The 14,606-nt window shown below is 47.6% G+C and overlaps 1 protein-coding gene across 1 annotated transcript in view; it reads right to left on the bottom strand.

Annotated features, from left to right (window-relative positions):
- Positions 1-10,848, bottom strand: part of LOC132515178 (uncharacterized) — a 28,546-nt gene extending 17,698 nt beyond the window's left edge. Inside the window, exons 1-2 of the mRNA XM_060141279.1 lie at positions 10,825-10,848; positions 3,492-3,649 (exon numbers count right to left, since the gene is read on the bottom strand). Coding sequence (XP_059997262.1) covers positions 3,492-3,649; positions 10,825-10,848 — 182 coding nt within the window. The remainder of the gene's footprint in view (positions 1-3,491; positions 3,650-10,824) is intronic.
- Between the last annotated feature and the right edge of the window lie 3,758 nt (positions 10,849-14,606).

The raw sequence follows: 14,606 nt of genomic DNA, 5'->3' as shown, positions 1-14,606 counted from the left end.
AACCCTTTAAGATTCCAGCTCAAAGTAGCACGTGTTTTCCCTGGGGCCCCAATCTTGGTGGGCCACAGACTCTGTTGATTATTTGTTGCTGCATAACAGAAACCCAGAGACTCAGTGGCTTAAATTTAAAAGATGTATTATTTCTTATGACTCTGAGTATTGACTGGGCTTAGCTGGACAGTTCTTCTGCTGAAGCCACTTATGCAGCTCAGCTGGGGAGGGAATGTGCATGTACTCACTCATCCGGGAAGGCTGGAATGGCTTCAGCTCTCTCTTTCTCTTCATATGGTCTCCCACCATCCAGTAGTCTAGTCTTGACTTCTTTATCTGGCGACTGCATCCCAAGAGGACCAGAGAGGAGCTGCTAGTCCTCTTGAGGCATTGACCTGGACCTGACACAGTATCACTTAATGCCACGTTCTATTAGTCAAAGGAAGTCAGATTCTAAGGGAAAGGAAACAGACTCGCCTCCTTATGGAAGGAGCAACTGTGTGTTCAGGAGTCATCATTGGTCATCTCTACAGATAAACACCTCTAAGCCATTGAGGCTTTCAAGGATGCAGCACAGCCTTCCATGTCTCCTGGATTTGTCCCTAGGGAAAAAGCTTTCCCAACTGCCAGACTCACTTCTCCGGATTCCTACTGTGTGATGCTGCCTGGGTTGTTTTCTCTGGGTTGTTATCTTGTAAGCTCTCTGGTGCTCTGAAGAATATGTTTTCTAGATCTTGTTCATCAGTTCACTTGTCTTTGGCAGGCAGTTCTAGACTACCTAGGCCACCATTACCATAAACTTCCTCTTCAATAGCCTGCTGAGAGTGATATGGTCCCCGAATCAGTCGGACACTTCTTAATAAGTTGTATGCAGAAGGGTTCTCGTGTCACTCCTTGGAATGTGGAGGTTCTTTTTTTGTTGTCTAATAGGCTGAAATAATGGGATCACCCAGACTCAGTTTGTTCACTGACTTCTCTGGGTCTTGCCTCATCTGTTTCGTTCACCATTCTTCTCAAATCTTCGTTCTGAACGTTCTTTTTCCTGAAGTGCATACTTTAATCACAGTCTGTTACTAACACTTTCCATTTTTGTTTCTCTGAAAATATTTTCATTTTATCCTCACTCTTGAATGGTAGTTTAATGGGGGGGGATAAAATTCCACAAGATCTTCATGCCTTGCAGGGCCACCCGGACCTTGGCAAGCACATTGGGTGGTGGTGGAAGCTTCAGCAGGTGCATTGAGGGGCTGACAGTGCAGGGCACACACTGGCCTGCTAGGGGCGGTGCTGGGGCCTGGAGGTCCCAGCAAAGAGTGAGGCCCAGGTGGACTAGGTGTGCACTCAGGTCCAGCATGAGGTGGAGACTAGCCTGAGGTGGAATCTCCAATGAGGTCCTGTGCCACCACTTCAGTGTCCCCAGATGGGGGCCTTGGTGCTGGCTGGGTAGAGGACCAGCCTGTGCCGTGGCCTTGGCCCTGCAAGATCCATGGGCGGAGAACAGGGGTGCTCAGCTGTTCCCACCAGTATGATATCTGGTCCTTATCAGTCAGCCCTTTAGCCTTCTAAGATCTTCAAAATGGCTGAAATGCAAGGATGGTTTTTAAAAATATAATTGATTTTCTTAATCACATTCTGTGCTTGTAATGAGTAAATATTTGAGCTCTGAATTACCAAATCAGTGTCTTTTAAAGAAAGAAAAAAAGAAGAATTGAGCCTCAAACCAGTGGTTACTTATTTGAAAACTTTCTCCCTGTCTGGCATACTCACGCTTTGACACTTTGTTTCCTGGAAGGGGAAGCACACCAGGACACTGCTGTATAGATGAGATAATATGCAGAACCTGCTCTGAGAGTTATAATTAATGTTTTCACTGGACAATTTAGCTGACAAGTAAGCTCAGAATACTATGAAGCCTCATATATTTTAAAGCTTATCTGCAGCCCTGAACTGCAGCTGTGGCCCTTTCTGTATCACTCTAAATATAGCTGTGACCTCCCTAGGAATGCCTTGAGGAGGGGCCTGCATCGCTGGGGTATTAATTGTGTATCCAGACCCTAGAACTCAGCTCTGCCAGTTTTGTAAATGTTAGTTTTAGTAGACATTTGCATCAGTAAATTGAGCACAAAGAAAGTGATTTTACATTTGTCTGAATGAATTTTATTTTAAAGCTGTGTTAACTAGCTGTTAGCACATCTATAGCACATCTACTTTTTTAACTTCTCTCCCAAGAATTCTGTTAAGAGGAAAGGCAAAATCAGCACAATGAGAAACAACACCGAGTTTTGCAGGCCTCTCACTGTTGTGGCCTCTCCCATTGCAGAGCACAGGCTCCGGACGCACAGGCTCAGTGGCCATGGCTCACGGGCCTAGCCGCCCCAAGGCATGTGGGATCTTCCCGGACCGGGGCACGAACCCGTGTCCCCTGCATCGGCAGGCAGACTCTCAACCACTGTGCCACCAGGGAAGCCCTGCAAGTGTATTTTAAAAGGTGTTTAGCAGATCCCTCTATTCAGTCTGACCTCTCGAATATTTTAAAGGTAGCATCAGCACTGGAACAGAAAACCTATCAAGCCTAAGTCCTTTTTATTTTTAAGTGGTTTTTTAAAAAATTAATTAATTTATTTATTTTTGGCTGCATTGGGTCTCTGTTGCTGCGCGATGGCTTTCTCTAGTTGCGGTGAGCAGGGTCTACTCTTTGTTGCGGTGTGTGAGTTTCTTATTGCCATGGCTTCTCTTGCTGCAGAGCACGGGCTCTAGGGGCGTGGGCTTCAGTAGTTGTGGTGCATGGGCTCAGCAGTTGTGGCTCACGGGCTCTAGAGCACAGGCTCTGTAGTTGTGGCGCACAGACTTAGCTGCTCCGCAGCATGTGGGATCTTCCCAGATCAGGACTCGAACCCGTGTCATTGGCAGGCAGATTCTTAACCACTGCAACACCAGGGAAGTCCCCTAAGTCCTTTTTTAGATCCTGGTTTTTGATAGTGGTGTATGGGGAACTCTTTTCTGAAAGGTTTTACCTTTTGCAATTTTAGGAAGGATTATCTTTTCAGCTTGTTTTAAAAAGCTGCAGTTTATGTTGATTTGTGGCTTCTCTACTTCATCAGCTATACCGGCCGGCCACACGCTTCCAAATAAAATAAACCCAAAACCAACCTCAGAACCGTATTTTGATCTGTAACAACTAAATAACTTTGTCAAGGGGAGTTCTATTAATATTCCATATAACATTTAAATAAGGTGATGGCTTTTATCTTACTACCCACCTCAAAAATAAAAACAAAACCAAAAAACTCAATTCTCAACCCGAGGCAGGACTCAATTCTCAACCCGAGGCAGGGCGGGCTCTGGGGCGCGGTCGGCGTCCCCTCCCTCTGAGGTGCGGTCGGCGTCCCCTCCCTCTGAGGTGTCGGACTGTGTTTTGAAGCCTCGGAATCCAAAAAGCTCACCGCCCTGCTCCCACGCGGGATGGGCCTCCCCACTCCTCCCCTCCCCGGCAGTGTCACCTTACACCTTGAGCAAGGACGTCCTCCTCTGGACACGCCCCTCCCTCCAAGTCACCAAGGAGGTACCGAAGTCGCTGCCCCGAGAGGCTCCTTCCCCGCCACCTGAATGCGTCTTCGTCCCAGAGATGGCCCCTCCGCCGCCGCCGCAGCACAAACACCTAGTGGGGGCCGGCGTCGGGGGCCCTTCGTGGCCCGGCCCGTCCCCTGCCTCCCGGCCCACAGCAGCCCAGACTTCCCGCGTCCCGGCCTCTCTGCGTAACAGACCGCGATCCCGCCACTGACACCAACTTTCCATAAAAGCTGATTCTACGCAGCCCCGCCCCCGCGCAGGCGCAGGCGCATTGGCGGCCGGGCGGGAGGCGCGGCCAGGCCGGCGGGAGGCGCGGTCAGCCAGCCGGGCCACGGGACCCGCCTCCGCCCGCTGGAATGCGCAGCCCCTCCTCGCCCCGCCCACGGCTGCCAACCCGGGTGCGAGGTCTCCCCTGCGGCCTGCGGTCCTCCCTGGAATGCGGGCGGGCCTCACTAACTAGCCGAGTGTGACTTCACAACACGCATGTGTAACAGGACGTCTGAGAGTTCGCGCTCCGGTGTCCGCACCCCAGGAAGCCCTGACCTCCTGTGTTGTGGTTCAAGGAAAGTGCTAGAGGCCCGTCCGGGAGAGGCCGGGGGTTCACTGCCTGCACAGATGGAATCTGGAGAGATATCCCCTGTGGGCTTTCTCAGCGCCCCAGTGCCTGCCCTCCCCAAGATACCTTCAGACGGCTCCGGGGCCTTCATGCCTTTGGAACTGAGTGTCTGTCCCCATTTCACCTGAAACCACCGTTGACTAGTTGTACCCACACTGCCCACGCAGCCCCCTCCCCCGACAGGGCAAGGCAGGGTAGGCCTTTCCGAGGGAGCCCCAGGAGCCCTTTCTGCCGCAGCTGATACCTGGGCTTCTGCTTGCGGAGCCCAGTCAGAGTCCCAGACCCAGATCCCGGGGAGACCCTGCTCTTGCCCGCGCCAGTCAGAAGTCCGGACCCTGTGGGGTTAAGCCCAAAAGTTTGGTTTTGTTAAAAAAAGAAAAAGAGAAATCTGGAAGTGGGTCGTGCAGCTGCTCGAGGCCGCGTTGGGGGAATTGCTACAGCCGCGTGTCCGCACTTCCTCCGTCTCAGATCTGCATGGGAATTGGAGTCGGCAAACTGCATGATATTCCAGAAGCTTTGGAAGTGGGAAAGGGCGTGGAGGCCATGCCCCTGCTGCTCTTTGCTCTTTGCTGCCGACGAGCAAGGTCGTGAAGCGATGAGGACTCTCTGAGCATGTTCCCGTGTCTCCTCCGAGCTGCCCGGGTGCTGGCAGGCGGGGGCAGCAGTGAGAGTAGCAGCAGAAGCATCTCTGTTTGGGCGCCAGAACCTGGAATGGTAGCTCTGGATGTTTTGCAAACTCGTGACTCTAGAGGCAGGTCCAGAGCGCGGAAGCCCCACCCCCACCCCAGGCAGTTTTTGTTACTCTGGAAGTGTTCCAGAAGGCGGAAGCCCCACCCCTACCCCAGGCAGTTTTTGTTACTCTGGAAGTGTGCACAGAGGGCGGAAGCCCCACCCCCACCCCAGGCAGTTTTTGTTACTCTGGAAGTGTTCCCAGAGGCCAAGCCCAGACCTTGTTCCTCCAGCTCTTCCTGATCAAGTTTAGTAAGTCAGCCTTGCTTAGATTACCTCCCGTGGTTCTGCTCCCCGCACCCTGACTGCCCCAGGTTTTGCTGCTAGAAATAATGTGGCCTTACCACCTGTGGTAACAGGTGAGGTGTGGGTGATGTCACTGCCCTCCAGCTAAAGACCAGAGGAGCACACCTGTCACTGAACAAGTTGACTTTACTCCGGGGACTTCCCCGGTGGTCCAGTGGCTAGGACTCCATGCTTCCCCTGCAGGGGGCACAGATTTGATCCCTAGTTGGGGAACTAAGATCCCGCAAGCCACGGACGGTGGCAAAAAAAAGTTGACTTCACTCCGCACTGCTGACCACACACCTGGGAGTCATGGGGTGTCTCAGTAAGAAGATGGTAGAAGGCACTTGGTTACAGGCTTGTATAAGGTGGTTTTGGTGAAAGTTTAATAGGAAGCAGGATTAGACGCTGTCAGGTAGTGGGGGAAATTAAATGCTTGAATATCATAGTAACTCATCTATAAGGAGGGAAGGCTGCACTTGGTAAAGAAGCATTCATCACTCATAGTAGATAAGAGAGGGGGAATGTTTGGTCATTTTTCGTGGTTTTGAAACATTTTTTTCTGTGTTTACACCTGATTACAGGGTGCTCTTGTTTTTGTCTCGATCCATCTAGGTCATGTTCTGTGAACTTGTTTACGTTCAACAGGAGAACGCCATGGCGTAGCTGTGAGCGCCAGGCCAGCTCCCAGATGGCAGGGGCTGCTTCTCCCTTGGTGTAAGTATGCATCTAGGTGGGCTGGGAAGCCAGTGAGCCCTGTGCTTCCACGGCAAAACATTTGGTAAAACTGTTGTGCCTTTGAAGGTAGACCACGTACCTAAAGAGTCTGTCGAAATGTGCCGATAGGCTGTGTCTCCTCACCCACAATCCACACCTATGGCCTCACAGGAAGGTCCTTATGACCAGTAGATTGAGGAGGAAAAACCTTGATCCTGGTTTACAGATGGTCCAGGAGTGGATGGCTGCAGCTCTACAGTCCCACTCAGAGGTGGCCCTAAAGGAGAGTGATGGGGCTTCCTTGGTGGCACAGTGGTTAAGAATCCGCCTGCCAATGCAGGGGACACGGGTTCGAGCCCTGGTCCAGGAAGATCCCACGTGCCGCGGAGCAGCTAAGCCCGTGTGCCACAACTACTGAGCCTGTGCTCTAGAGCCCACAAACCACAACTACTGAGCCCACGTGCCACAACTACTGAAGCCTGTGTGCCTAGAGCCCGTGCTCCACAACAAGAGAAGCCACCGCGATGAGAAGCCCGCGTACTGCAATGAAGAGTAGCCCCCGCTCGCCGCAACTAGAGAAAGCCCGCCCCCAGCAACAAAGACCCAACACAGCCAAAAATAAATAAATAAAATAAAATAAAAAAGAGTGATGAAGGAAAATCTTCCCAGTGGTCTCCATTTCAAGCATTCCTTTGGGTTGTTGTCCACTTTGCCTGGACTGAAAGATGGCTAGAAGTATGGCTCTACATTTGCTCGTGGACAGTTGCTAATGGCTTGGCTGGATCATCAGAGATTTGGAAAAAACAAGACTGGAAGATCGGGGGAGGGTGAGAGGGAGAGGCAAGAGGGAGGAAATATGGGGATATATGTATATGTATAGCTGATTCACTTTGTTATAAAGCAGAAACTAACACACCATTGTAAAGCAATTATACTCCAATAAAGATGTTAAAAAAAAATCGGTGAAGAGGTAATCTAGGGAGGAGACATGAGGGTGGACCTCTCTGTATAGGCATAGACTGTGAAGAAAATTTACCATATGTGAATACCCACCCAAAGTCACCTACTGCAGAGGAGGCTCACAAGAATCAGCTGGGCAAGGGACTTCCCTTGTGGTCCAGTGGTTAAGACTCTGTGCTTCCACTGCAGGGGGTGCAGGTTCGACCCCTGGCGGGGACCTAAGATCTCACATGCCATGCGGCATGGCCAAAAGATTAAAAAATTAAATAAATCACTTGAGCAAGACAGTCCATCCTGTGCATAGCAGTTCAGCCTCTTCAGCCAGCCATCCAAGTGCTCGTTCAATGGGCCCATGTACAAAACAGCCAAGGAGGCAGGGACAGGGGCTATGAAGGGGCTCAGCATCATGGACTTTGCCTCACCAAGTCTGATTTGGCTGTCATCACTGTTGAGTAACAGCAGAGACTAATACTGAGCCCCTAATATGGTGTCATTTCCCAAGGGACCAACTAGTCACTTGGTGAAAAGTCAGTTACACTGGATCTCTTCCACTGTGGAAGGAGCAGCAATTTGCCCTCACTGGGTAGACATTTATTCTGGATATAGATTTGCCTTCACTGCCCGTGATGCTTCTGCCAGCACCACCGTCCACAGATTTACAGTATGCCTTATGGACCTTCATGCTATCCCACAGAACATTTCTTTGATCAAGGGATTAATTTTACAGCAAAAAAAATGAAATAATAGGCTATGCCCATGGAATTCCCCCCCTCGTGTCAAATGGAGGAAAGGAACAGAAAAAAAAATTTTTACAAAATAATAATAAAATTTAAAACTGAGCTGTTTAAATGTTGCTGTTTTTACCTGTCTGTTCTTGTCCAAAAGTGGGACATTCCCGAGGAGAAGAGGAAGGTTCCACTTGTTTCCTTAAATCGCCAAAAGCCTCAGCCCAGAATTCAGCACCCCCTACCCGCCGAATTCTTGCAACATTATTTCCCGGTTGGTTGATGCCAAGGCAAAAAGACATCCTTTTAATGGTTAGAGAAGATCAGTTGCTTAAATGATTTCATGTCAGTGTTGTATTTATGGTTTTACAATAAAATGACCTTTAGAAGAAAAAAAAAGACTTGTACCATGAAGACAACAATAAATTGCTGAAAAAATTAAAGACACAAATAAATGGAAACATTCCGTGTTCATGGATTGGAAGACCTCATACTGTTAACATGTCAATACTACACAAAACAATCTACAGATTCAATTCAATCCCTATGAAAATTTCAATGGCATTTTTTCAGAAATAGCAAAAAACATCCTCAAATTCACATGGAGTGTCAAGAGATCCCAAAGAGCCAAAGCAACCTTGAAAAGGAACACAGCTGGAAGGCACGTTTCCTGATGTCAAAACTGCTGCAATGCTCTGGTGCCCAGAAGAGTGTAATGCTGGCATGAAGACAAACACAGACCAGCAAGCAGAATAGACCCACCCCGTGTTCCTGTAGGTCAGAGTCTTCGCAGCCTCGGATTCGGCAGTGATTTCTTGGCACGGGCAACAAAAGAAAAACTGAACAATGGATTTCATGAAAAATTTAAAATTTTGTGCATCAAAACACATTATCAAGGGACTTCCCTGGTGGCGCAGTGGTGAAGAATCCGCCTGCAGTGCAGGGGACACGGGTTCGCGCCCGGGTCCAGGAAGATCCCACATGCCAAGGAGCAACTAAGCCCCTGAGCCACAACTACTGAGCCTGTGCTCTAGAGCCCGCGAGCCACAACTACTGAATCCCGCACGCCTAGAGCCTGTGCTCTGCAACGAGAGAAGTCACTGCAATGAGAAGCCTGCGTACCGCAACGAAGAGTAGCCCCAGCTCGCCGCAACTAGAGAAAGCCCGCGCCCAGCAACGAAGACCCAACGCAGCCAAAATAAATAAATAAATTTATTTTTTAAAAAGACATTATCAAGAGAGTAAAAAGGCAACCCACAGAATGGGAAATAAATTTGCAAATCACATACCTCATGAGAGATTAACATCCAGAATTTAACGAGAATTCCTGAAATTTAACAACAAAAATACAATCTGATTTAAAAAATGGCCAAAGAATTTGAACAGACATTTCTCCAAAGAAGAAATACAAATAGTGAGCACATGAAAAGAAGCTCAACATCACTAATCTTTAGGGAAATGCAAATCAAAACTACAATGAGGTATCACCTCACACCCATTAGAATGACTTCTATGGGGAAAAAAAAAAGACAATTACAAGTGGCCCTGAGGATGTGGAATACTTGGAGCGTGTGTGCGCTGCTGGCGTTGCTGAGGATGGACTGCTATGGAAAACAGGATTGTGAGCCCTAAAAACTTCAGCCTAGATTTACCATAGGGTCCAGCAAGTCCACTTCTGAGTATATATCCAAAAGAATTGAAAGCAGAAGAGAAGATTTGCACACCCACGTTCTTAGCAGCACTGTTCACAATAGCCAAAAGGTGGAAGCAGCCCGAGTGTCCACTGATGGATGAATGAATAAATAAAATGTGGTCTATACATACACATGTATATGTGTACATAAGACAATGGAATGTTACTCAGCCTTAAAGAGAAAGAAAATTCTGACATAAGCTACAACATTATGATCCTTGAGGCTATCACTCCAAGTGAAATAAGACAGTCACAAAAAGACAAATACTGTTTGACTCCACTTCTCTGGGGTACTAGAGTAGTCAAATTCACAGAGACAGAAAGTGGGATGGTGGGTGCTATAGGCACAGGGAGGAGGGGGAAGTGGCAAAGAGCAAGTTGTTGTTTAATGGATCCAGAGTTCCAGTTTACAAATGAGAAAGTTCTGGGGATTGGTTGCACAACAACATGAATATACTTAACACTACAAAACGGCACACTTAAAAATGGTTAAAATGGCAAAATTTGTGTTATGTGTACTTTATCACAATTTAAAAATCAACTATGGCCTCATGATGGGTTAGAGAAACAATGCCTATGGCAGCCATGAAAATGTTCTTCCTTTCATGTTATGTGGCTGTGTGTGCATATCACTGATAGCTTCTTTCTCTCCTTCTTCCCAGTATTTTATAGAAGGATTGCAAGTGGTGGTGAACCTTAAATATTAGTCTTTCGGTAACAGCATATTCATATGGGACTGGGCCTGAATTTATGGAGTCATTAACGCCGTCCAGAGATGGAGATTGTAACTGTGTCCCAGTGATGGATGCAATGACTCTTGGGACTTTGTGTCCCCCGTATGATGGATGCAATGACTCTTGGGACTTTGTGTCCCCCGTGTGATGGATGCAATGACTCTTGGGACTTTGTGTCCCCCGTGGTTTGGGATGAGGGGGAGAGCATTTTCAATTTAGAGTAAATAGTTACATCTTGTTCAGTAGAAGCATCAGGTTGTTTCTGCTGTTGTGTGTGTAGGAGTGTATGTATGGGCGCTTAGCAGTCAAAGAGGGGCACTGCTATTATTCTCTCTCCTTCAAACCCACGCTTCTACACTCTGCTTTCTGATGCTAAGGCAGGGTCTCTGCAAACACATTTCTCCTTTGCCAACTAGCTGCCTGTTAGCATCTCACCAAAGTAGGTAATGGATGTCGATGGGAAAGCTGCAGGAGGGAAAATGCACTCATTCTTCTCTGTTTGCCAGAGAAATGGTGCTTCACCGTGAGAGTAGCAGGTGATTTCAAGAGCAGCAGTGGATTCCGGTTTGCAGTTTTCCCACATTTCTAGAACCAGCCTCGCTGCATTCCTCCTCTGGAATACCAGCACCAGCGCCCTGGTGCCCTCTCCTCAGAGATGTTGGATCTCAGCTCTTTGAGGTCCCTCCATCCAGCTGCTGAGGCATCAGCACAAATCAGGCATGGCCCTTCCTCAGAGGTCTGGCTCTCAGTTCCTACAGGATCCCTTCTCTAAGCTTCTAAATTTTAATAATCTCAGCCTCTTACCTTTGTTCCCCCAGCACTAGGCATGGTCGCTGCTTCCTGAAATACCAGCTGTGAGATAAATTATTGTCGCCTTTTTGCTTTTTCAGTTTTCTGATACCTGGTGAATAATTCTTTATGTTGAATTCTCTCTGTTGAAATAATTAGTCTAGTTTCCTTCTTCTGAATTGACTGGTACATGTAGTAAAGGAAGCAGTTAGAAAAAAACGAGTAAGTGGCATGTGTTGGCTGCTTCAGGCTAACTCTAGCAAAGTTATAAGAAAGAAAAACTTGAGGCATGAGTTAGCTAGACTGGAAGCAAACCAAGGAGAATAAAGATCTGACTTATTTACGCCACCATTGCCATGAAGGACTGCAGAGGCGCTGCCCGGATTCTCCTTCAACAGGCTTGTTGCCTCAGCTGCTGGGAGGGCTGTTGATTGACAGACTTCAGCTGTCAATCAGGGACTACCTCAGCGTATAGAGCAGGCCTGCTCAATATCACACATCCAGTGACTGACCTGATGGGGGAGTATAAAGACCTGGCCATTCTTACCCAACTCAGAACACCTGAAGAGCCATTCTAGTTCGGAGACCCCTGTGGGGTTGGCTGGGGCCACTATCATGGTTGCATTGCTCAACTTCTCCCTCTGCCCTCCTAGTTCCCTTCCCTTCCTTCCATACGTGTCCTTCCCAAAAGCGTCTCTTAATGAGCGTCCTGCATTCTAAACTCATCTTAGAATCTCTTCTGAGAACGTATCGACTTTTTCTTTTGTGAATTTTGGAGTAAACCAAAGATAGAGAAGGAACTAAAGAAAGAACTGGAGCTAGAGAGAGGGCATAAATAAACAATACTAGGAACAAAGCAGAGAATGTAACCAGAGATGCTACGGTTACTCAAAATCTTGTAAGAGGTTATGAACAATTTTATGCCAATACATCTGAAAAGACATAGGATGTATAGATTCCCGGAAAAATACAAACTGGGAAACTAAATTAAGAAGAAAATGTAAAACCTGTAACAATGAAATACATTAGAAATCTTTTCAAAATAATGGATTTACAAGAAATACCTGCCAAATATTGAAAGAACAGATCATTTCAATCTCACACAGAACCTACAGAGACTAGAAAAAGAGGGAATAGTCCCCCGCTACATTTTTGTGTATGTTAAAATAATATTGATACCAAATGCAAACAACGGCAGTGTAAGAAAACTATAGGCAAGTCTCATTCATAAACACAGAGGCAAAAATATGAAGCAAAATCTTAGGAAAACCGACTTATCAAATGTATCAAATTTATAGCAACTAACAGCCAGTTGGAGTTTATCTCAGGAGTGCAACGTTGCTTTAACGTCATAAAACAGATTAGTAACCATCCATGTTTGATGAGCTTAAAGTTTACCATCTTGTCATCTAAATCAAGTCTAGTGAGGATGAGGCTCCTCTGGTGTAGTTCCTTAAGTAAACAGCTGCTCAAATATAATTTTTCTTGGCCTGTGGATCCATGCAACTAAGAGAAAGGTTATCCGCCTCTCCCCTGCCACACATAGCCCGCGTATACAATGGCGCAACTGGCATAGGAGAGCTGCTGTAGACATTCCTGTTCAAAAAGGGGGGCCGATGGGAAACACAAAAGAGTCACCAGGGCTTCCCTGGTGGCGCAGTGGTTTAGAGTCCGCCTGCCAACGCAGGGGACACGGGTTTGAGCCCTGGTCTGGGAAGATCCCACATGCCGCGGAGCAACTAAGCCTGTGCGCCACGACTACTGAGCCTGTGCTCGAGAGCCCACAACTACTGAGCCCATGTGCCACAGCTACTGAAGCCTGTGTCCCTAGAGCCCATGCTCCACAACAAGAGAAGCCACCACAATGAGAAGCCTGCTCACCGCAACAGAGTAGCCTCTGCTCACTGCAACTAGAGAAAGCCCGCACAGCAACAAAGACCAAACGCGGCCAAAGATAAAAAATAAATAAATAAGTAAGTAAATAATAAATAAATAAAGCCCATTAAAAAAAACAAAAACAATGGGCACCTTTGGGGCTCTCCATTAACTACAGATTTGGCACACAGCTGCTAAGCTTTCTGCCATTACATAACAGGAAGCCCTGTTGTTCACCTCCTTTTGAACCCTCACTGACAGCATCCTCAAAGTCCAGCTTTCCACTGATGGTCTGTCCATGGTTATGTAGCATTTATCTAACAGTCCTCAGAATCCTTCTGGCCTCTGCCCACAGCCTGGTTCCAAAGCCAGTCCTGCACTTTTAGGTATTTGTGTGACAGCACCCCATTTCCAGTTACCAAAAAGCTATATTAGTTCTCTATTGCTGCATAACAAATTACCTTAAGACGTAGTGGTGACAACAATGAACATTTATCATCCCAGTTTCTGTGGCTCAGCTGCGTCCTCTGCTCAAGGTCTCCCCCAGGCCGCAGCAAAGGGTCAGCTGGAGTGGCTGTCATCTCAAGGCTCAACTGGGAAAACACCCCCTCCCGAGCTCCCTCATGAGGCTGTTGGTGGGTGTCAGATCCTCTCTGGCTACGGGCTGGAGACATCAGTTCCTTGCTACAAGGCGCTCTCCACTGAGCTAGTCACAACGGGCCAGCTTGCTTTTCCCGGAACAAGGGCTCTGAGAAAGAGACAGAGTGGGTGAGCAAGATAGAAATCAGTGTTTCTGGACCATAATCTTTTTTTTTTTAGAGTTTTTTAAAAACTTTTACTTTACCTATCATATTTAATATTTCCAAGACTAAAAAATATAGAATGCTTCACAAATTTGTGTGTCATCCTTGTGCAGGGGTGGAACATAATCTTGGAAATGACACCCCATCACTCTTGTTATGTTATATTCCTTAGAAGAGAGTCACTAGGTCCTGCCCAGACTCAAGGGGAGGGAACCACACAAAGGCATGAGTACCAGGAGGCGGGGATCACTGGGGGTGTCTCAGAGGCCAAGAACCAAGAAGAAAATGACAGATCACACAAGTTTAAAAGCGGGCAAAAAGAGCGGGTATTTCACAGAAGAGGAACTCAAATGTCATTTAAAAACCTCCAGGGGCTTCCCTGGTGGTGCAGTGGTTAAGAATCTGCCTGCCAATACAGGGGACACAGGTTCGAGCCCTGGTCCAGGAAGATCCCACATGCCACGGAGCAACTAAGCCCGTGTGTCACAACTACTGAGCCCACGCACCTAGAGCTCGTGCTCCGCAACAAGAGAAGCCACCACAGTGAGAAGCCCGCGTACCGCCTACTCGCCGCAACTAGAGAAAGCCCGCGCGCAGCAACGAAGACCCAACGCAACCAAAAATAAATAAATAAAATTTTAAAAAAGAAATTAAAATAAATAAATAAAAACCTCCAAAAGAACTCTCAGCGTCACCAGTTCCCTGGTGGTCCAGTGGTTAGGACTCGGCGCTTTCACTGCCATGGCCTGGGTTCAATCCCTGGTCAGGGAACTGAGATCCCACAAAGCACGTGGCAAGGCCAAAAAAAAAAAATTCTCAGCATCACCAGCACTCTGAATAGTATAAACTGAACCATAACACACTGGCAAGAAAAAGATCTGTCCGTGCCCTGAGTTGCAGGGCATTTGGAGAATCAGAAGCAGTCACCCTGATTGTGGGCAAGTGAATGTTCCTCACTCTTTGGAAGCCAGTTTCACATTCCCCAGTGCTAAACAAAGGGCTTGTGATTTGAACACCATTTTCGAGCTATCAGGTTGGCTGCCACAGTTTCATGGGTCCCTCCACCTGGGCACAGTGCTTCCGGGTAACATGGTACCCTGACAAGTGGTCATATCGGCC

Source organism: Lagenorhynchus albirostris, chromosome 1 (assembly GCF_949774975.1).
Source record: "Lagenorhynchus albirostris chromosome 1, mLagAlb1.1, whole genome shotgun sequence".
In the NCBI taxonomy this organism is placed as follows: Eukaryota; Metazoa; Chordata; class Mammalia; order Artiodactyla; family Delphinidae; genus Lagenorhynchus; species Lagenorhynchus albirostris.
This window is presented reverse-complemented; position numbering and strand designations above follow the sequence as displayed.